Source organism: Natrix helvetica (genome assembly GCF_964273705.1).
Source record: "Natrix helvetica genome assembly, chromosome: 6".
In the NCBI taxonomy this organism is placed as follows: Eukaryota; Metazoa; Chordata; class Lepidosauria; order Squamata; family Natricidae; genus Natrix; species Natrix helvetica.
Genome location: NC_138553.1, coordinates 25366421 through 25388629, shown reverse-complemented (window position 1 = coordinate 25388629; position 22209 = coordinate 25366421). Strand labels below are relative to the sequence as shown.

General features: G+C 35.4%; 1 protein-coding gene across 1 annotated transcript; it reads left to right on the top strand.

The window, feature by feature from the left end:
* Positions 1-1638: 1638 nt before the first annotated feature.
* LOC309394051 (BPI fold-containing family C protein-like) lies at positions 1639-17945 on the top strand. Its single transcript, XM_081956741.1, has 16 exons — positions 1639-1717; positions 2225-2265; positions 2908-3019; positions 3305-3433; positions 3641-3796; positions 4439-4502; positions 4632-4692; positions 6404-6495; positions 8524-8697; positions 9614-9667; positions 10351-10521; positions 12051-12118; positions 14004-14046; positions 15057-15120; positions 16015-16091; positions 17744-17945. The coding sequence occupies exons 3-16, from the start codon at positions 2922-2924 to the stop codon at positions 17783-17785; spliced, it is 1293 nt and encodes a 430-aa protein (XP_081812867.1). The 5' UTR covers positions 1639-1717; positions 2225-2265; positions 2908-2921; the 3' UTR covers positions 17786-17945.
* The last annotated feature ends 4264 nt before the right edge of the window (positions 17946-22209 follow it).

Sequence of the window (22209 nt, the reverse complement as noted above, 5' to 3'; positions counted from 1 at the left end):
AAGCGGAGGGAGCACAGGGGGGTCATGCGCTGGTGTGCCATACCCATAATGCTATGCACGAGCCCCCCTCAGCACGTGCGCATGCGTGCAATCAGCAACACACACACTGCTTTTGCCACGGTTTTGTTCGCCTTCCCCAGGTTCCAGAGGCTTTCTAGGAGCCTGGGGAGGACAAAAACAGCCTCTCTGCACCCCCTGGAGGTTCTCCGGAGGCCTCAGGAGCTTCCCTGAAGCCTCCGGAGGACAAAAAACGAACCTATGGGAAACTCAGAAGTTCAGGAATGGTGACTTCCATTTTGTCCATAGGGCAGAGTTTTGATCTCCGGAGCCTTCAGGAGGCTTTCCTGAAGACTCCAGAGGTCGAAAATTGGCCCTACGGACAAACCGGAAGTCACCATTTCCAAACTTCCGGGTTCCCTGTAGGGCTGGTTTTTGACCTCCGGAGCCTTCAGGGGCCTTCAGGAGGCTTCCCTGAAGGATCCAGAGGGCAAAAAACAATCCTACAAGCAAACTGGAAGTCCATTCCTAAACTTCCAGTTTGCCCGTATGGCTGATTTTTAAGCCTTTGGAGCCTTACAGACGCCTCCGTAGGGCAAAAAAACGGCCTCAAAAGAAGGCTGAAATCAGCTGGCCAGTGCGCGCATGAGGGCTGGCCAGCTGACAGGGCATCGCCTCACGTGCCCTAACAAATGGCTCCGTGTGCCACCTGTGGCACATGTGCCATAGATTTGCCATCACAGTTCTAATGCAATGTTTTCTATAAAAACAAGATTATCACTTTATCTAAAAATGCATTAGAAACTCTCTTCTTTCCATAAAGTCTTACGTTCAGTTTTAATCCAGGAAAAAAACCATTAAGCTGCTTTAAAAAAATAATCATGTACATTCTAACTTTGGTTGAGAAAGTGAAGTTGAAAGGAGATGAAGAGAAATTGATAAATTAATTGTAGGACATCATTTGAAGGGATTAAATATTAAAAATTATGATGTGTTCTATCTGGCAGCTTCTAACAGACTTGCTGAATAAGACCGAATGATGAGGGTTTATGCTAGTAGATAGAAGCTGAGGTATGGGATAAAGAGGTTTTTGATTGAAATACAGTATTAGAGAAGGATATTAAGTTACTGAAAATGTTTGCACTTGATTTGATGAAAGGGAATGTAATTTCTTTTGAATTGTTTTCACTTTATATATTTTTCCTCCCTTTTCTCGTTTTCTTCTCTGCAATTTTTATTGTTTCTTTTTTATATTGTATTTTTATAGTTCTCTTCATTTGTATTCTTTTTAAACCGTGATAAAAATATTTTTTTAAATGTGACTCTTGGTGGTTAAATTAAAAATTAAATAAAATACATATAACATAAATAACCTGGTGCCAAGCCATGAAGGCCTTCGAGGATCGTAAACATTGGAGGTGAAACACAGCTTCTTGAAGTTTTTAAACTTCAGCATTTCTGAGTAGTTGCTATGGACGGAGTCTCAGTTCAGTTAGCTGGCATGTCCTCATTTCTGACTAACCGTTTCAGGATTCTGAATTGTGCATCCGGTACCACAAACAATGAAACCACATATACAAACAAAAGTAATCAGGCCAACATTTTTTTAAAAAATGAATGAAGTGTTTGCTTCTGCTTGTAGGATGAACAGTTCTCACATTTTGCAGTATCGTGCTCCGTAAATTGCTTCTGACATTTAGAACACTGGGAGTCTTGAAAGGTAAGGATTAGAAAGTCTTTCTTTTCAAAGATTATTACAATTATCCTGTACCTTGATTTTAACCCTACATGCATTCCCTGGGTTTTCTTTTCTGATCTTAATTTGCTTTGCATCAGGGTGTTGTAACTAGACTTTAATTTCCTTCAAGGAGACTTGTTGAAATCAGGGATAATCATGATAAAGCATCTCTTTTATTTCAGGACTAAGCCTGCATCGATGCATTGGAATTAATATGATGTCTATAGGATTCTACTTTTTTTTCTACAAAACTATTTACAATGGAGATATTTTTAAAATATGCAGATGACAATGTTACAGCTGTTAAATATATGGCAAATGGTAGACTCATAATGGTATTTTTGAAATCTCATGTAAACATATTCCTAATAATTTTAGATCTAAATATTTAATTGTAATTGGCTAATTGTGCCTTAAATTTTACTTTTAACAAACATGAAATTAGGATTAGGATTATGAAATAACTAAATTTACAATATATTTTAACAGGTAATACTCAACAAAAGGTGAATAAGGAAGATGAGATTCTGGTGGGTTTTAATTCTTTTAAGTTTATGTCCTTTTCAACTTGAGGCTAACCCGGAAGTCAGAATAAGAATTACACAAAGGGGATTGAATTATGGTAAATTGATTTATTTTATTTTGCAACTATATTTCAATATACTTCAAACCTTTTATATAATACTATGGATTTCCTCAAAGCATCATAGCAATTGCAATGGTCACCTCAGAGAACTTGAGTAATCTGATCTGCCTAAAATGCTGTTGGTAAACATGCTTAAGGAATCTCATATCTGTAAAGTAGAAATTAAATTGCATATCTACACAAGTCCATTCCTAACTGTCTGAAAGTGAAATACAATAAGCAGTCCCATTCATTAATAGAAGTAAGATCTTCCTTATGAAGTAAGAACTTCATTTTCAATTTTTAAGTACTCATTAAATTCTCTTCCCTTTCTATGCAGTTGACAAACTAACCTTCTTTCTTGACAATATTTCAAGGTACGTAAGAAGCAGGATATGAAGAATTAGAATAATTACTAACAAATCTGCCACTAATTTTCCATCTTCAAACATGCTCACAAGAATATTGGGTTGGGTGGCTTATGAATCCAAGTAAATAATATATAGATTGACAAGTGATGGATCTAAAGATTATGTATTTCCTTTAGCAAAAGAAATTGGAATGAAGCTTCTTGAACAAGAACTAAGGACAAGAATATTTCCAGATGAGATTGGCACTGAGAAATACTTTTTGGGCACAGTTGACTACACAATATCAAGGTATTTTGACTATTTATGCCATGTATGTGTTATCTTATCTTTAATTTCTGAATTTTGTGACAATATACCAGTTTTTTGATATAAAATATATTCATTTATTTCAGTATAACTGCTGCTGTTTATCATTTTTTTCTATAAATGCATATTTTATTTTGCAGTTATTCTTTTCATTTCACAAGCCATGTCGAAGAACTTTATTCTGAGTTAACATGTCCTGCTTTACATTACATAGATTAAGCTTCATTTCACCTTGCAATATGATATGTCAAGCTTCTCTCTTTATAGGATTCAAATCCTGTCTATTTCAATATATAATTCTTCTGTGATCTTGATACCTGGGAATGGTATTAGACTATTAATTACAAATATTTCTGTGACAGTTACTACACACTGGACCTTGAACAACTGGTTGATGTAAGTGCAATTTTGTAAATCTAAGGCTATTTATTCTGTCACCTGATAATTGAAAATAATTAAAGCTATGCATTAGATTAGCTGCTTTCACCCAGGTAGTATTTAAATTGGAAATTAAACAAGAAACTGAATCACAAATATACTTTTTAAACCAAATGAAATATTGAGTTTAACTCTTGCTATGTCTTTTTATTTTTCCCTGTGTAGTGACTATCAGGGAGAAGTTGAAATATCAATTGTAGGACTGTCTATTACAACAAATATGTTTGTGGCACAAAATAATATAGGAGATTTGCTGGTGTCTATTCAAAACTGCCAAGTGAACACTGGTAAAATTGAAGTCCAGCTTAATAGTGAAGGAAGGTAAATTCAAGAAATATATTATTTAATGACATTTAATTATAAGGAACTACAGTAATGGGGATCTGTTTTTAATGAATTTTTAATATATTGAACAGTGCATAATTGTCGGAATTTTGTTGTTTGTATGAGGTTGCAAATTATGTAGATAGCATAAATAGTAGCAGAATTTGGTCTGTTGTATACAAAGCCTGATAAACATCAAAGTCTGATAAATTTCACTCAGGTCACCCTAATGAATATATAGATATATGTACCTGTAATGTGTAGATTAAAAATTTGTGTACATTAAAGGCTTCCATATATTAGAAACATCCAGTTATTTACACCCAGTCCTAAATCTGTCTGTTGTGAACTATGCCCCAACAAATTAAATGGGTTTTATAACATTCCAGTCTTCTTCAGATAAATAGCTCAGTTTTCCACATTGTGTTTCACATGTGGAAACCAAATGGAGAATCCAATCATTTTAAAACTTCTCCCAAAAGTGGCATGCCATGAGGTATTATTTTAATTAATTATTAAGCTTCATAGCAGTTAACTTTCAATGAGCATTCAACTGTTGCATACATCTGCATATTTCTATTATCTAAAACTTAAATTATGAAAGAATTAACATACGTTCTGGTTTTTTAAAATCTCTAGGTGGTTTTATAACACTTTTGTTCAACATTTGGAAAAGGTTATACGTACAAGATTGGAAAGCCAAGTAAGTTTGGGAAATATGAGTGGATTATAAATTTGCCTACAAAGAACAATATGTTCTTTTTCTTAGTCGACTCTTTCCTACGCTTGACAAAAATCAAAAATCTTATGTATGTATATATATTTTTCACAGCTCTGCCTAAATGTTATATTAAGAATCCAAAAGGAAACTGAAGTACTTAAAGGACTAAAAGGTGAGTCTGTGACAAACTATCTATATTTTGCTGATGGACTTACTGTACTGTAAACTAACAACATTTGAGCAATATGCAAAATCTTTAAAATCTAAGAATTCTGAAGTTAAAAATGAAAGGCGTTCTGATCCTTTTTGTTTTGATAAATACTACTTATGTGATACTTACACTGATATTGAGTTAAGGGAAGTGTGCTTAAAACAGCCCAGCTTTCTGTGCTCAATATAAAATTTTAGTTTTTCTCAAGTGGAATTATATTTGTCATCCATACACACAGTGGTTTTTTTTTAATTACCATGTTCCCCCCAAATAAACAGGGTCTTATTTTCTTTTGACCCCCGAAATAAGCACCTGGCCTTATTTTCGGGGAGGTCTTGTTATTTTGAGGTGCAGGAGGCGGTGAGCGTGGTCACCTCATGACTGCTGCTGTGTTGCAATATTTTCAGGGAAGGGCTTATTTTAGCGCATGCGTTCAAAAGCCCAATTGTTTTTCCTTTCCAAAAACAATTTCATATTTCTATCTTACCTTTTCTCGATTTGTACATGAAAGACCTCATGAAAGGCAGCTATTGACTGAAAATCTCTGTAATATTACTGGGAATATATTTCAGTACAAAAAAAGAGGGTCTATTTCTTCCTATTGCATGACATGAGGGTTCCTTTGCTCACCCTCTTTCTTGTTACATTTCTCTAGTTTTCAAATTGCTGTTATAGCATCCAGTACTCCCACTATAGGAAAATCCTATCACCATTTCACTTTAGAGTAAAGAAACCTCAAATGCAGAATTCAGATTTGGTTTGTTGCAGGGGTGGGTTCAGGTTCCGGGGGTGGCATGGCTGGCTGAGTTACTACCTACTCAGCTGAACAGGTCCGAACCAGTAGGAACCCACCTCTGGTTTGTTGCAGTGAAAGCACAGTATTGTGTTACACTCAGATGTAGCATGGAGAATTTTTCTTAAATGGGAGTGTTTGGTTTGATCTGTTTCATTTATACTATTGATTGTTTTATTTATGTATTTACAATCTTGCTGTTCTTTCTGGGGGGGGAGCTGCATTTTGATTAGGTTATTACAGAAAGTAATACAGTAATACAGAAAGTAGGCTGGATAAATGACACGCAGTTTTCTTCCATGGCAAAGCTAACAAACCAAGAATAACAGCAAATACAGGCCAGAGACTTGTAATCTCTTTCAAGTACCTTGCATCTTTTATCAAAGTATTTCGTGGCAGTTTCTTATAGCTGTGGTCAATCTGTTCATATTCAGGACGTGGATTAGGAAGGATAAACAAAGAATAAAACCTTTTTCCCCCCCTCTGAAACTAAATTTCAAGTGTTATCAGGAGATCTGTTAATTTCAATATTATCTGTGCCTAATAGGCAATAGGCATTGCTCACGAGCAGAAAAGATTAGACACTTGTCATGCTCCTAACATTTTGGTCTGCTTCAAGTTTTGTGTACTAGTTATATCAAAATGCTTCGCTTGATTAGCTAGTCATCGGCAAGATTAATGGTAAGGTTGTTGGGTTTAGAAAGGAAAATTCTTGAAATTCCTGCTATTTGTGAGGTTTCCTGGATGACATTGAGAGCCCTACTCTACCTTACAGGATGCGTGGAAGTGGGGGGGGGGATCTGAAATCTTGAATATATGAGATCTTGAGGGAGAGAGAGTTTGAGAGACCTCAATGTCCTCTTTTCAATAACATTGCAGGTGTATTCCAGATTAATCCCATTATCCAAGTAAAGTATTCACTTATTACACCTCCTGAAGTCTTTAAATCCCATGTTGATCTGGATTTTAAGGTAATTCTGTTGGTTGTTATACTGTTTGAAATTGTAGTTTAATAGGCTATTTTTGCTTTAAGGATCATCCAGAGATCTTCAAAAGCCTAAAGCATTGTTTCTTTATTTTATAAATTTATTAAACTTATAAATATAATTGTATGTTATTATTAAATTGAAAAAAACTGTCAGATTCTCTGATTCAATGTTCGTCCATTTCTAAGAAATGTAGATAAACATTTTGATTCTTGCATTTCATTCATTTATTTAATTTTTATTTATTTTATTTTAGCTTACTTGTTTAATTCTTAGATTTTTTTCATAAATGCAAGTACCTCCTTCATTGGGTAGGGACACAAATTAATAACAAAAACTAAACACAGCTAAAATTGGACTTAAATCTGCCTTCTTCGACCATTTTAGTCTGTGTAATTACAAACTCCATAACCCCCAGCCATGCATGAGAGATAATGGTAATTATAGGGAAAGCACAGAATAGGAATAGAAAATTTGAAAAAGCTGAAAGTCAAAAGTGAAATAAATCAAAACTCAGAGCCAAACAAGATATTGTAACTGTTCATTCAGCACTTGCAAATATTGTATTTCTTATATTTTGATTGAAAATTGTTAACAAGATAAAAACAATACTGTACAAATATTAGAAAATGAACAAAGAAAATAATTAGATCTGACCCCCAGGTCCACCCTATAAACAGCAAACAACTGGCCTGCGGTGGCTCTGCCGGCAAAAATGGAGCTCAGGAGGGCTGTGAGCAGCCGTCCCGGGCTCCTTTTTCGGCTGCGATGGCCTTCTGTACCCCTCTGCCAGTGAAAACAGAGCTCAGGGAGGACACACACGGCCTGCCCAGGCTGTTTTCAGCCGCAACTGCTTCCTGGAGCCTTCTACCAGCAAAACCAGAGCCCAGGAAAGCTGCTCCAGGAGACCGTCGCAGCCAAAAATGGAGCCTTGATGAGTGACATCGAGCTGGCCATGCCCTCCGTGGCCATGCCCCATCCAGAGCCCGAGGTCAGACACAACCTGATGCGGCCCTCAATGAAATCAAGTTTGACACACCTGCTCTAAGGTTATATCAAACTATCTTAAGGGCCATTTTTTCAGCAAAAAGTACATAAGCGATTTTCCACCACTAATGAGTGTAATACTTGATGCATGAAGAAATTATAAAATATATAATTTCTAAATTAAATTACTGCTGTAGGTTTTGACCCTGTCCTAGATGCTGACAAAATACTGTGGATCACCTTGTACTCTGTGCTTCACTTCTGATCCAAAGTTGTCTGAGATAAAGTGGAAAACATACAATGAAGTGAATGGGAACATTTCTTTCAAATATCAGAAATGGAGGCCAATAAGGGGCAATGGAGGGACGCGGTGGCTCAGTGGCTAAGATGCTGAGTTTGGTGATCAGATAGGTTGACAGTTCAGCAGTTTGAATCCCTAGCACCGCGTAACGGAGCGAGCTCCCGTTACTTGTCCCAGCTTCTGCCAACCTAGCAGTTCGAAAGCATGTAAAAGTGCAAGTAGGAAAATAGGAACCAGCTTTGGTGGGAAGGTAACAGTGTTCCGTGCACCTTTGGTGTTTGGTCATGCCAGCCACATGACCACGGAGACGTCTTAGGACAGTGCTGGCTTTTCGGCTTTGAAACGGAGATGAGCACTGCCCCCTAGAGGCAGGAACAATTAGCACATATGGGCACGGGAAACCTTTACCTTTAAGGAGCAATGGAGTTTTTAAACAACCATCTTTTTTGTCCCTGTGAGTTCATTATAAAAATATGTAGCTGCATAAATGGAGTTAGGTTTTTGGAGTTGCATTTTTCAATCAAAATCACCTCATTCACTTGTGGGAAACCTGTAGCTGGAATGGTAAAGAAATGCATGAGCAGTCATGGACATTTTCTCAGAGAAGGAGGTACACTTCTAAATTAAGCCCATTGAAATCAATAAGACTAACACGCCATTAAGAGGCCGTGGAGTACCTGTTTCGTTTTATAAGTAAAAATTTGTTCTATAAATATATTTTTCAGGTTTCTGTGTATTTTTCAAGTAATCATACAGAGTCTTCCTTTGCGGCTGCTCCCTTCACTTTTCCAGAAAAGAACAACTATATGCTCTTCGGTGGAATTTCTGAATCTTTGCTAAACTCTATTACTTTAACTTACTACACTACTAGAGTGTCAAAGATAACTTTTTCTGAAGAGGTAATTGTCAATAGTATCAACAGCATTATTAGTAGTATTACATATTTTGTGAATGAGCCTGAACTTATGAAAAGTCCTAAGTGATCTTGAAAAAATGCATGTGTTCATATATGGGGTCAAAATACCACTAACTCAAGCAAAGCAACTGATTTGGATATTATAAAGGCTGCAAATATCTGTAATTTAAACTTAAGTTCATATTTTTTATATTCATATGTTTATTTGTAGAAGGAAATCTTGGTGTTTTTTTCAAACTTGAACATCTTCATTGTTGGATAAGTGTTTGATTATGTACCATCATGTCAGAGTCAATTTTTAGCAACTAAGCTTTTTTGCTATACAGCAGTCATCTAGATTTTTTGCAGCCCCTTTCTTGAGTACTTGAAGGACTGTGAACAGCAGCAAAGAGGAAAGCAATAATCTATATTCCAATTCCCTGTTATGTTTGCCGAATAACTTTAATGTTAAACCAAGTTAACAGATGACTAACAAGCAGTAGTCTCATCCTAATTTTTGTACATTTGGTCTCCCTAGATTCAATATGCCTTTTATAAAAGGGGCAACACAACACAATACAAACTCAAGTTTTCACCTTTCTCATCCATCCAATCACTCATTCCATTTCAACAAAGAAGCATCATTCTCACTGCTCACTGGATGTCTTAAGATCCTCTTTCTTGAACTAGCCTATTTCACAGAATTATTGGGGCGGGGAGTGGAAAGCACTATGTAGACCTTCTTAATGTTCCAAAAGAAAGGTAGGATATAAATTTGAAAAATAAATATGTGGAAAGAAACATAAAAGTTTCTGCTCCTATGCACACAACACTCCATGATGGTAATCAAGGGAAGGGATTTAAGTAGTCCTTCATTTAAAAGATGAGTAGGAGACTCATATATTTCTTTCATTTTGCAGCATTCTTCATACTTTAATTTAACCACAGATACCTTAAGCAAAGTCATTCCTCAAGTAAGCATGAACTATTTTAAAAATCTAAATAATTGTGGGTTTATATGCATGAATGTTGGATAAGTATTGATTGATTTCCAAAGGTTTTCAGCATTTACTTGTGACAAAATGTGATTTTAGGAAAGATTGTCTCTTTCAGCATGAGGAAAATGTGTTCAAGAAAGGATCAAAGGACATGTGATAGCAGGAAATTCATGTTGATATTTGTCCATTTCCTCCTCCATGGAAATTAATGATTTGACTCAACAATGAAGGAAAAATATTAATCCAGATCCATTAGGATCAGAATTTCAACCCATACGAACCAATATGAGATCTGATTCTTTGTTTTTCCAGTTTTGTAGCTACTCTACAAAGGTAGTTGCTCTCACCCTAGAATGGCAGGAGTAGATATGAGGCATATAAATTTTGTAAATTCTGAATGACAACATGCACATAATGTGTAAGTAAAATGTAAAAACCTAAGAATTTTATTACTCCTCATATTGCTAATTCCAGCTTTGAAATAACCAGACTTAACAATTCTAAACAATAGTGGGATAGTGGGATTACATGTCCAAGCAAACATGCATGGGATTAATCACGTACACATGTTGTTTTAAAGTAAACATATGTAGCAATGTAGATTTGAGGCCAAATAATTATGTATATAATTATTATGAAATAATTATTTCTTTATGCAGGTTATGCAGCATTATGCCAAATCACACCCAGTGAGAATGAAATTGATGGTAACTGCAGCTCCAGTTTTAATACTGAAAAATAACAGTTTCACTATTGAGATTCCTTGTTTTGTAGTAGTATCTGCTCTTCTGTCAAACTCAATGATTAAGCCCATCTTTGCTGTGAATGTTGTAAGTAATTATAGAATATTACAATATATAAAAGTAATTGGTTGGATAAAACTCACTTCTTCCCTGCCACTTATTATAGAGATGATCAAGAGCCAGCCAATGAAAATCATAGCTATGTAATAATTTGATGTAATGTGCAAAAGTGATTAAACCTCTTGTTTTCTTGGTTCCCATTCATTTTTCTCATTTCTGACATTCTGTTTTTATGTTTGTTTTTATGCTTTTTCCTTGTTTTAAAATGTTTTCTCCATGTCCAGGCTTACCACTGCCTTGGTATTTGCCAATCAGATTTGTTGGCTCTGATATCACTCAGCTCAGTGGTGGGATTCAATTTTTGTTTACTACAGGTTCTGTGGGCATGGCATGGTAGGTGGGCATGGCTTGGTGGGCATGGCAAGGGAAGGATAGTGTGAGATCCCCATTCCCTCCCCACTCCAGGGGAAGGTTACTATAAAATCCCCATTCCCTCCCAATCAGCTGGGACTCGGGAGGCAGAGAATAGATGGGGGTGGGGCCAGTCAGAGGTGGTATTTACCGGTTCTCCGAACTACTCAAAATTTCCACTACCGGTTTCCAGAACTGGTCAGAACCTGCTGAATATCACCTCTGACTCAGCTGTCTTCAGTTCTTCATACCTCTCCTAGAAATCCTATCCAGAATTTTTTCTATCTTTACATTATAAAAGGCCAAATCTAATAATACTAATCCATTGGCACTATTTTAGGATTGACTATTTGAATTCCTCCTTTAGTATTCACTTTTACAAAGGAAGCAATATTTGCTTTTGAAGCAAAGTATAGATGTGTGAGTTTCTCTTTGATATAATTGTCATAGATAATGCATCTATGGAGGGTTCTCTGTTATTAGTTTGTCTTTGATTTGTTAGTTAGGATAGTGTTGTTCTTAGCTATGGTTCACTGAACCATATAATAGATTGTCATGTAGATGAATTAATGACTCCCTCAAGAGGTATATGGTCCATGCTCATTATTTAAAAATTGTTGGCATTTACATTTTAATTGGTGCTAAAAAGACAGTAGTCTGTTTAAGAATTGAAATTAATGAAAGTGCTCACAATCAAATCGTTTAAATATTCAGTCCACCTAGTATTCTCTTAAGCAAATTAGAGGTTAAAATGTCATTTTTTAAAACTTTAATAATTTAACTTTGTTTTCTACCCAAAGAAAGAGCTAGAGCTTTTACATAACATTAACAGCAAATAGGTCAGCCTGTTCCCCAGCTGTACAATACATTGGATGGAACACAAAAAAGAAAATAGTGAGAAATGACTACCTTTAGATATTCAGGGACCAGGTTACAAAGAACTTAAATTACCTACTGGAAACAATTGGGAAAAAAGAGATGTTGGTGAAGTAGAACATGAAAAATTCTCCCCTCTTGAATAAAAGATCAGGAACAAGAAAAAAGAACTTCTATTTCGCATATATGAATAGAACACTCTAGTTTTAGCCCAAATAAACACAAATATTATTTTGTCCATCTATTAATACTTTTTTCTCTCTTTGTAGTCTATAGGTTTGAAAGCCAATGCAGTAGTAGCTAAGCAAAAGCTAATTGTCTTATTGCAGCTGCAGAGGTAATCGAGAAACTCAGTCCATTATTACAATTTAAATAATAATTACTTTCCAAATTTCTCACTTGGGATTGTCATTGTTGTCATTTACACAATGGAAAAAGAAACACGGTAGATTTGATTTTTTTTTTCAGCAGACAGGTTTTATGAATATAATACTAATGGACAAGATGCTAAAAGAGGGAAGTCTGGCATTGATTTTTCTGAAAAGAATGAATAGATTGAAAAGCAAGATATTAATTAACCCCAACACCCCCCAAAAAACAGCACAAAGACTTCTTGGTACACAGAAATAAGTTTATTATACCAAATAAATTCTTTTTCAGGGACATTTTAATAACTTCTTTCAACCCATCCATAAATAACTAGAACAACCTTCATCAATGCATTGTTGAATTACTGACACTTTGCCTTTTATTTCAATACTGTAACTAGTTGTCTATTGTAAATACTCATAGATTACAGGAATGTTCCTTAAGTATTCTGTGCCGTAAGAAATCTTCCATGTAAAGGAGTACCTTAAACCTCCCTATGTGCTGTTCTGGTTACATTAGGAACAGATTTTATATCATTCTGTTCCCAGAGTAGCCGATCGGGTGGATCTTGATAAGCATAAGTAGGACATGCACCTAAAAAGACCTTACTATTCATTTTCTGAAATATCACTTATTTAGTGATACACTATAACCCGACGTTGCCTGGGTATTTATTTATACAGGGAAAATGTCCAGACCAATGTAATTTCTAATGTTGGATTTTCCCCCTTACCAGAGGGAGCCCCCTTGTGGACTACTGTGAAGCTGTTACCATGGCAACTCCACTGCACTGTACAGTAGAAGCCATTTTACAGCAGTACAGTAGAAGCCATTTTGAGGCACAACAGGCTATATCTTAACAGATGACACACCCCGAGTGGTGTTAGGGGTGTCTATTTGTTTCCAGAGAGTAAGTCATCTGTGTACCAAGTTTGGTTGAAATTTCTCAAGACGTTCCAGAGCTATGCTGGAACATACACACACACAGCCATTTTTATATACCGTATTTTATGGAGTATAAGATGCACCAGAGTATAAGATGCAGCAAGGTTTTGATGAGGAAAATAAAAAAAAAGTTTTTGCACTCTGCAAACCTCCCAAAACAGCCCTTTTTTTCATGAAAACGGGCCCATTTTTTCTCCCCCAAAAGGCATAAATAGCCTTTAGGAAGCCTGCAGAGTGCTCCAGGGGGGGGGGGGGCAAAAGTGAGCAAATCCCAGCCTGTTTTTCATGAAAACAGACCCGTTTTTCGTTTTTAAAAAAAGGGCATGGATAGCCTTTAGGAAGCTTATAGAGTGCTCCTGGGGACTGGGGGGGGGGGTTAAAATTGAGCAAAAAACTGGCTGTTTTTTGCTCATTTCTGCCCTCCCCAGCTCCCAGGAGCTCTCTAAAAGCTTCCTACAAGCTATGCACAGCCATTTTGGTGAAGGGGCGGGGTTTTGGGGGGCCAAAAATGCTGTATTCAGTGTATAAGAGATTTTCAGCCTCTTTTTTGAGGGAAAAAGGTGCATCTTATACTCCGAAAAATACTGTATATAGATTAGTCCTAGTGCTGAAGATAATGAATAGCATCATGAATACTATCTTACTACACACTAATCCATACTAGTATTATTCCTACATTTTGTGATAAAGGAAGTTGATTACTCTCCCAGCTGTGATTTATCTAGGAAGGTTGTAAGCTTCTCTTCACCAGACATGTTCAAGCAAAACCTGGGTAGATGTTTGCTGGTGAGCTCATTTTAATTTGGATTTCTGCATTAGAATGGATGCCTCCTTCCATCTGTACCATTCACACTAAAATGTTAAGACTTACAAATACCAAATTATCATATTCCTATGTTTTATTTTAGATTATACCTATCTCTGACTTATTCAAGCATTGGCTCTTTCCAGGTAAATGACAAATGACAATAATAATAGAAAATGTATTAGAATACTTCTTATTGTGAAAATACAAGGCAAGGAGTTTTAATTCTGAGCTTGACCCAGCAATTAAAAACAGAAGTTAGAGTTTCTCCTAGATTGTGTGAATGAAAAGACAATCTGACTTATTAGCTTTTAGCTAAACAGATACAGTTATACAACATTTTCAAGCAATCAAAATGTATACAGAGTGATCATTTAAAGAGAAAAGAAATTCACCCCTTCATTACTCTAAATATATAATTTAGAGTAAACACAATTTACTCCAAACACAAGTTTATTGAAAAGAAATTCAGAGTAGAATAAAGGGTAAGAGTAGAAAGGAGGACAGTCATAAAAATAAATTCTTATAGTCAGATTTTTTATACTTATTTGTATACCTGTTATAATGAAATACAACTCAATATATTTGCTCTTGACTCCACAGCAATTCATAACTAGATAGCCATGGAATCATAGGTCTTGGAGTCCATTCTAGTCTTCCAGTCCAACTGTCTGCCCTAGGAAGGAGTTGTTATACTATCCAGGACAAATGGTTGTCCAAACTTTTTGTGAAAATTCCAGCAATGGAGCAGCCACAACTGCAGGAAGCGAGCTGTCCCACTGATTAATTGTTCATATTGCCAGAAAATTCTCCATTGTTTCCAGATTGAATCTGGATAAATACTAGGAGCAAGAGGAATTACCAGGGACAAGACTAGGGAGAAGAAGAGAGGGCTTTGATGAGATTGTGACTGATTGATTTTCTGGTCAATGGCAGTATATACTCTTGTAGAAGTAAATTTATCAGATGAGAGATCAAAATTGGGAATCTTGAGTATTTGTAAAATAATGCTGGTTGAGACATGACTAGACAAAATTGAAAAATAGAGTCAACTTAGAGGAGAAGTTAAATGAAGCAACTTAATCAAGGTCAGACTTTGCCTAAATATATGTCTATTTCCTGGGAGTAGTGTTAAATATATATTTCTATTATATAGGTCCAACGTTTGAAGAACCTCTTATCTTACTCTTTACAGAATACAGTAATTCCACCTATCTCTGGTAAGATTATGAAAACTTTCTTCAGAAGTTATGGTTCTTGGGTTGCCTTTTAAGTTAAATATTTCCCAAGGGTTACCAAGATCCTAGGTCTTATAGAAAGGTATAGCAGAAACAGCCATCAACGGAGGCTTTGTTACTCCTTAAGAATAAGAACTAAAAAGTAAAATCATGTTTAAAAACAATCAGAAATGTCAGCAACAAAATGGCATGCAATTAAGTCTTGAGAATAATAAATATAGTGTGATAGCTAAGCAATAAATGTCAATATGATCAGAATCTACATTTACTTATTTGTTAGATTTATATACAACCTTTTTCCAGAAACGTATGGAGACATACAGATGTTAGATTTATATCCCACCCTTATTTTGTGCAATCCTATAACCCAGCTCCTTCTCTTGTTTTCCCCACAATCACTCTGTGAGGCAGAGGTGGGTTCCTACCAGTTCAGCCCGGTTCAGCCGAGTAGTAACTTGGCCGGCCACACCCCCAAACTGGTTCTATTGGTGACGATATAGGCACCACCATCTTGTTTTTTGCTTCTGCACGTGCGCAGAAGCAGTTTTTTTACTTCTGTGCATGCACGCCTAGCGTGCATCAAGCGTGCCCCTGAGTGAACCAGCAGTAACAGATGCTGGAACCCACCCCTGCTGTGAGGTACATTAGGCTGAGAGGAAATGGCTGATTCTGATCGCTAAGAGTTGCCTTGAGCTTGGCATTCCATGCTATAGTCTTAATTACACTATAATAATTAACATTATTATTTGTTCCTAGAAAGCCACCAAAATGCCACTTCGAATTATCCAGAGCTTGTGTTACTAAGAAGAATCCATATTGCATCTATTTGTTGTGTATTTTCCTTTTAATGCCTTTTTTTTTCTTTGTTATCTTAAGCTGCACTGAAGAGAGGATTACAGTTACCCACAATGGCCAAATTTGTTTTTTCTGAAGCTGTGACTGAAGTTAACAAGGTAGAATTCAGTTTTCTTTGCAGAATATCCTCTTTGTTTCCCTCTATTTTTAATTGTAAAGTGATGGTGTCCTTGCTGACAAAACTCATAAATTTAAGTTATTGAGAAGATACGTTTGGGAACATTCAGAACTTCAGTCCCAACACAAATAACAACAAACTACAACCTGCTTTGTTTTTAATGAAATAATCAGATATTGGCTCAAAAGCAAGCGTTAGTAGATAAGAATGGATATACGTATAAGCTGGAGGGTTTATTAGACAGATGTGCTTCTCCATCCCATAACATTTTTGCAACACCTTCATTTTCTGCATGTTAATTTGATTATGTGAATTGTACATAAGTCTCTGTCACTGCGGAGGCAATATGAGCTGACATGACTTCAGTGCATGGTCAGTCAATATTAGGAGACTCTTGAAATAGGGGTCTGAGTGGATTTGACATTTTAGCAAAGAACCTGGAGCATGATTAGATTGCTTTGTGAAGCAAAACCCTTTTGAATATAAATATTACCATTTTATCAATTATCAAATGATAGATTAAAGATTATCAATAACCATTCCAAGTTAGTTATAATACGACTACTTCAGGACTGCTATGTTAATTTAACACCTGTAAAGGAAACCACAATCTCTAATTTAGTTTAGTATAAGGGCAAAGTTAGACATCTCATTTAGCTCTTTCACGCTAGGCTTTCTTCCTAAAGTTTTCTTGATGAAAAATAGCAACCTTCAAGTCAGCAATGAAGTGTCCTACAAATTAATTTAATTTAAAAGTATTAATCTGTTGTCTCCTAAACCCATTCTGTTTCAGAATTTCTCGGAATCTTACATTATACTATATATGGAATTTAGTTCTACAGGTTTCACATTTTAAACAATATTTTAGACGCCCTAATAACTAAAGTCCCCTCAGCAAAATAGAGGGAAGTTAAAATTGTGAGTTACAAATCCACAAGAAAACAATGATAATAAAATGTTGCAAAATGCAAGTGCAGTTGTAGAGCAACCAAACTATTTTTGCTGAAAACTAGGTGGTACATAATAAATATTCTGTGTCTTTGAGATGTCAGTTTTGTAAGTCTGCTTGAATGTCATTCTTTGTTAGCTCATTGTATAATTGTATTTTTTTACTGTATATGCTATATTTTATTTGCCATATATTTCAACTCATTTTAGACTTTCTGCACAGTATTGAAAAATACAACTGCTACTAAATGAGTGAACTATTCCTTCCCAAAGGAATATTCTATAAACTGATAGACTTCTAAAAACAAACTTTGCACTCTAATCTTCAGTATGCTGATTATGGGGAAACACATGGTTTTGATTTTGTTGCATACTTGTATTGCAATGTAAACTAATTGCACTGCTCTGTAGAAAGAAATGAAACTAATTTTGTTCTATTCACAGCTGACTTTTTATCCCATATGGGCAATATAATCTCTGACATGTTAACAAAGTTGACTTGAAGCTTTTCCGTATAAATAAAACATGTTTTTTATTTTAAAAAAATGTTGCAAAATACAGTCAGCAATGAGGAGTATAATTAGCACATAGTGAAAACCAACATGAAAACCAAATAATGAAACTATTTAAATGTAACTGGAGATGATAAATTATTTCTTTCTGTTGTTGTTTTAAACTTCCCAGGGATATATACTGATTTGCACTGACCTAAATTACAAATATTAAGAAATCGGATGTTTCATCAAGTGGAAGAATTACTGTGGAATACTTAACACTCTGTAAGCAGTTTTCTCTAGATGATTTTAAAGAAGACCACAATCATTTGAAATAAGTGTCAAAAACAAAACATTAACTGTCTATAAACTTCCAAATGCTGTAAATAAACAATTTGGTACAACCACATCACATTTTGAAATCTCAAAAGTTTGTTTGATATATCACTATTACTGTTTGTGAAATAATCTGTTAGTATTTTCCTATTCTCTCTCTCAGTAGCGCATGCAACCTTTGTGTTTTGGAATTAAAGTATTTATTTTAAGAAAGGAAGAAAATGTGTAAATATTTCTTTGGACCAAGAAAAAGTACATCCATAATGGTGTAGCTTGTGAAAAGACATCATGGAGCTGATTATTTTATTGCTTAAATGGGCTGACTTTTTAAATAGATGTCTTGAGTTTCTTCATTGTATTTGATGGATATACAGATAATCTTCAATTTACAACCATTTGTTTAGAAACTATTACAATGGCACTGAAGAAAGTATCCCCGCAGTCATGGGATCAAAATTTGGGTGCTGGTCAGCCGGCATGTATTTATAGCAATAGCACTTAGACTTATATACCGCTTCATAGTGCTTTACAGCCCTCTCTAAGCAGTTTACGAGTCAGCATATTGTCCCCAACAATCTGGGTCCTCCTTTTATCGACCTCGGAAGGATGGAAGGGTAAGTCGATCTTAAGCCGGTCAGGATCAAACTGCCAAACTGCAGGAAGCCAGTAGTCAGCAGAAGTTGCCTGCAGTACTGCATTCTGCCTTGTTAACTGTTAGAATAAAGGTTGTTTTATTGCACAACCTGCCTCGCCTCAGTCCCTGTCTGCCTAATTCTCCATAAAGAGCAACCATCATCTTGACCCGACCCAAAAAACGTACTGCTCAGAAGCAGAAGATAGAGACATGCCAGTGTCCACTGACATTCTTCTGCAACTCATATTTGAATACATGTTACCTCTAACCAGAGGTATCACGGAATCACTTATAAAACATGAAATTATTAATTTCTCTTTTAAAGCCAGCATAGTGGCCAAAATGACAATCAAGATTAATGAATTCCCCAAGTGTCTTCTTTTAATGTAAGCAGATACCACTCATACAGAAGAAAGATGTGGGTTTAGGCTTTAGAGGTTTAGAGAACCAAAGATTTGCAAATTTTCAAAATGTTCTCTATGGGTAAAGTCCTTTTGAAGGAACCAAACTATATAGACCAAGAAAGCCAGAACATACCTGAGGATCCTGGCGTGATAAATATATACAGTATTCTAAATAATACCCTACAAAACTGCTATATTTTACAAATAACTTTTTTCTTTATTTTGTTTTTGTTTCAGAATTATATACTAAACAAACAACATTACGAAAATATTCAACATTTGAAACATGACCTCAGTTATCAATAGTCTAATAAGTTCTCAGCTCTTGGTAGTTATACATTTTCATCAGGCTATCCTTTTCTATAATTCACCCTTCCCCACTATGAGACCCTTCAGCTCTATTAGACTAAGTCTCCATAAACCATTACCATGTCAGGGAAGTGTGATTCATTGGCTTTTATCAAACCCCTAAAGGTCCTGACCTTCTATACTGAGATTTCCCTTTGCAAATTTAAATCCCTAGTTAGTCACTCTTTGTAAGATATAAAGGTAGACAGAAATATATCTTGGGAAGATCTAGGTATGTTTTACAATAGTTCATTAAATAGTTTCTTAGGGATGAGCATATATTCTCTATCATAAACAAGGATGTTGAAATGAAGAAGGATGAGAAATAAATGTTTTTAGGAAAAGAACTAAAAAGTACTTTTTCAAAGTCAGATGAGCATATTTCCAAAAGTGTTCCCTTTCTTAATTCTATGCATTTTGACTACTGTTTAAACCTGACTTCAGTCATCAACACAGGAGTTCTAGCAAAACAACATCTTGATCCCATAAGGCTAAATTCTGCAACCATAAAGCATATTAAGATTTTGTCCTTATTCTAATATCCCAAGCCATATTATCTGCAATATTTGCTCTTTTAGAGACCAAATCTGTTGAAAGCCTATTGAGACAAACAACTGGAACTTAAAATTATTATTATTTTAACTCTGGAGCCTTTTGTATTGCGACCAACAACACAATAATCAAGCTTTTGCTTTAATAAGGAAAATAATTATGCATAAAAGTATTATATGTCAGAGTTTCATTCCACAGTATGTAAACTTTTGGCTCCCTTTAGAAACCATTTAGGGATGTGGTGGCTCAGTGGCTAAGATGAGTTTGGTGGTTCGAATCTCTAGTGCTGCGTAACGAAGTGAGCTCCTGTTACTTGTCCCAGTTTCTGCCAACCTTAAGTTCGAAAGCACGTAAAAAATGCAAGTAGAAAAATAGGAATTGCCTTTGGCGGGAAGGTAACAGCGTTCCGTGCACCTTGACATTTAGTGATGCCAGCCATATGACCATGGAGACATCTTCAGACAGTGCTGGCTCTTCGGCTTTGAAAAGGAGATGAGCACTGCCCCCTAGAGTCGGAAACAAGTAACACATATGTGCAAAGGGAACCTTTACCTTTACCTTTAGAAACCATTTACTAGCAGTTTTATTTGTCCAAGGAGTCATAAACTATAGAAAAGATAGAAAACAGTCTGACAAAGCCATTCAGCAATGGTAACAGCCCAGAAATCTACAAAGATGGAAATATAGGAGTAATCCTTTATCTTTTAAAAGAATACCTTAACTAGATCCATTGTTTGTACATCATAAGGTATAGTTAATGTTTGCTTGAACTTAAAAAATGTCTTACAGATTATGTTCATTGCATGAGTTTCTACCACAGCTGGGTTATAAATAAAGGTGCTTGCTTATGAGACAGACAAGATTCATCCTGTACTTACTGAGATTCATCCTAACAAAACTAAGGTAATGGAAACCCATGGATTTGGTGATTAATCAGATAGTTAGTTGTGGGAAGAAAAGAAGCTTTGATTCTAAGGGAAATAATTAGTTGGGTGTCTTTCAAGAACTGAAAGAAACAAAAATTCTTAGCTGGTCTAAAATGAATGAGGCAAAATTAGCTTTCAGCAGCTGCTGGCCAAAATAAGTGCTATTGTGTAGCAAATCCTGATTAAATTCAATGAGCTGGATCACCATTTCTGCTCATTAGTTCTAAATAAAGAACCCGTTTCTCATAAACTATTCAATGAGAACGTACTCTGTGTAAAAAAAACTTAATTCAGGAGGTAAACATAGTAACCAATGACTGAAATTCATCATAAAACTTGAAAATGCTACATAACAAAAAAGACAAATAATTTATGGTTCTATCCTATGTTACAATTTGTGGATCATATGAATGATAATAGCACCTTTGCCTTGAGTTCTGGATGATAAGCATTTTTTTAAAAGATTGCCCTTGTATAGAGAGATTTTTTTAAGTTAGAAGCAAGAGAAAGTAGTTGTGATAAAAATTAACTATTCCTGGTTTTATTGGGGCGACTTGGAATAAGAATAATAATCTCAGCAATACGTTTATTTTAATAGCAGCAATAAACCCAATAAGTGACAATTGCAGATTGTTTCCTAATTCTTTTTCCTGGTTTTTTGTAATTTTTTTGTTATTATTTTTGTTTTGCTTTTATTGATTTTTAGACCTGCCACCTTGCCAAATTCTTCTACTCTCTGAATTAATTTAGGTCCAGATTCTAATGGTGCTTCTAATATAAATACTAAATCATCAGCAAATGCTTGAATTTTATATTCTTCTTATTTAATTTTTATTGGATTAAGAATAGGAGGACTCACATTCACATCAGCCACGAAAGCTTAGTGGGTGCTTTGGGCCAATCATTTTCAGCCCAACACAATTTACAAGGTGGTGTTGCAATAAAAGTCTAATATGTAAGCTACCATGAGTTTCTACAGAAAATGCAGGCCCTAAATCTAACTAGGTAATAATATTTACTTGCCTTTGTAAATTGCTTTTTGGAATTCATATGAATAAGGCAGGAAGATAAATATCCTATTGCAATGTGTTCATATGACAACACATTCTTACAGATACAATATGATCGTAAGCATGCTAACTCAGAAATATGATTTCAGTAGGGCTTTCTGTCTCAGCCGTATGCATAAATTCAGCCTCAGACTATTTCTCAGTGTGTTTAAAATTAAAGTCTGACACAGTATAATCTTTTTTTCTTTAGGAAATATAGAACTCACTATGTCCAAATCAATATTTTTCATTCAAGGCAAAATTAAAATATGGAAAAGGTTATTTCAGTATCTCTTTACAAAGAGTTTCCCAATTGTTGCTATCTATAATGGAGAAAAAACAATGTAAACAGGAGAGGGTGGGTTGCCCAGAAAATGGCCAGCAGCTGTGCTGCATTCATCCTGTTT

Coding starts and splice junctions, on each gene's coding strand:
- LOC309394051 (XM_081956741.1), top strand. CDS start 2,922: ATGAAGCTTCTTGAACAAGAACTAAGGACAAGAATATTTCCAGATGAG. Junction 10,522..12,050: donor CCATCTTTGCTGTGAATGTT/GTAAGTAATTAT, acceptor CTCTCTTTGTAG/TCTATAGGTTTGAAAGCCAA. Junction 14,047..15,056: donor CAAGCATTGGCTCTTTCCAG/GTAAATGACAAA, acceptor TCTATTATATAG/GTCCAACGTTTGAAGAACCT.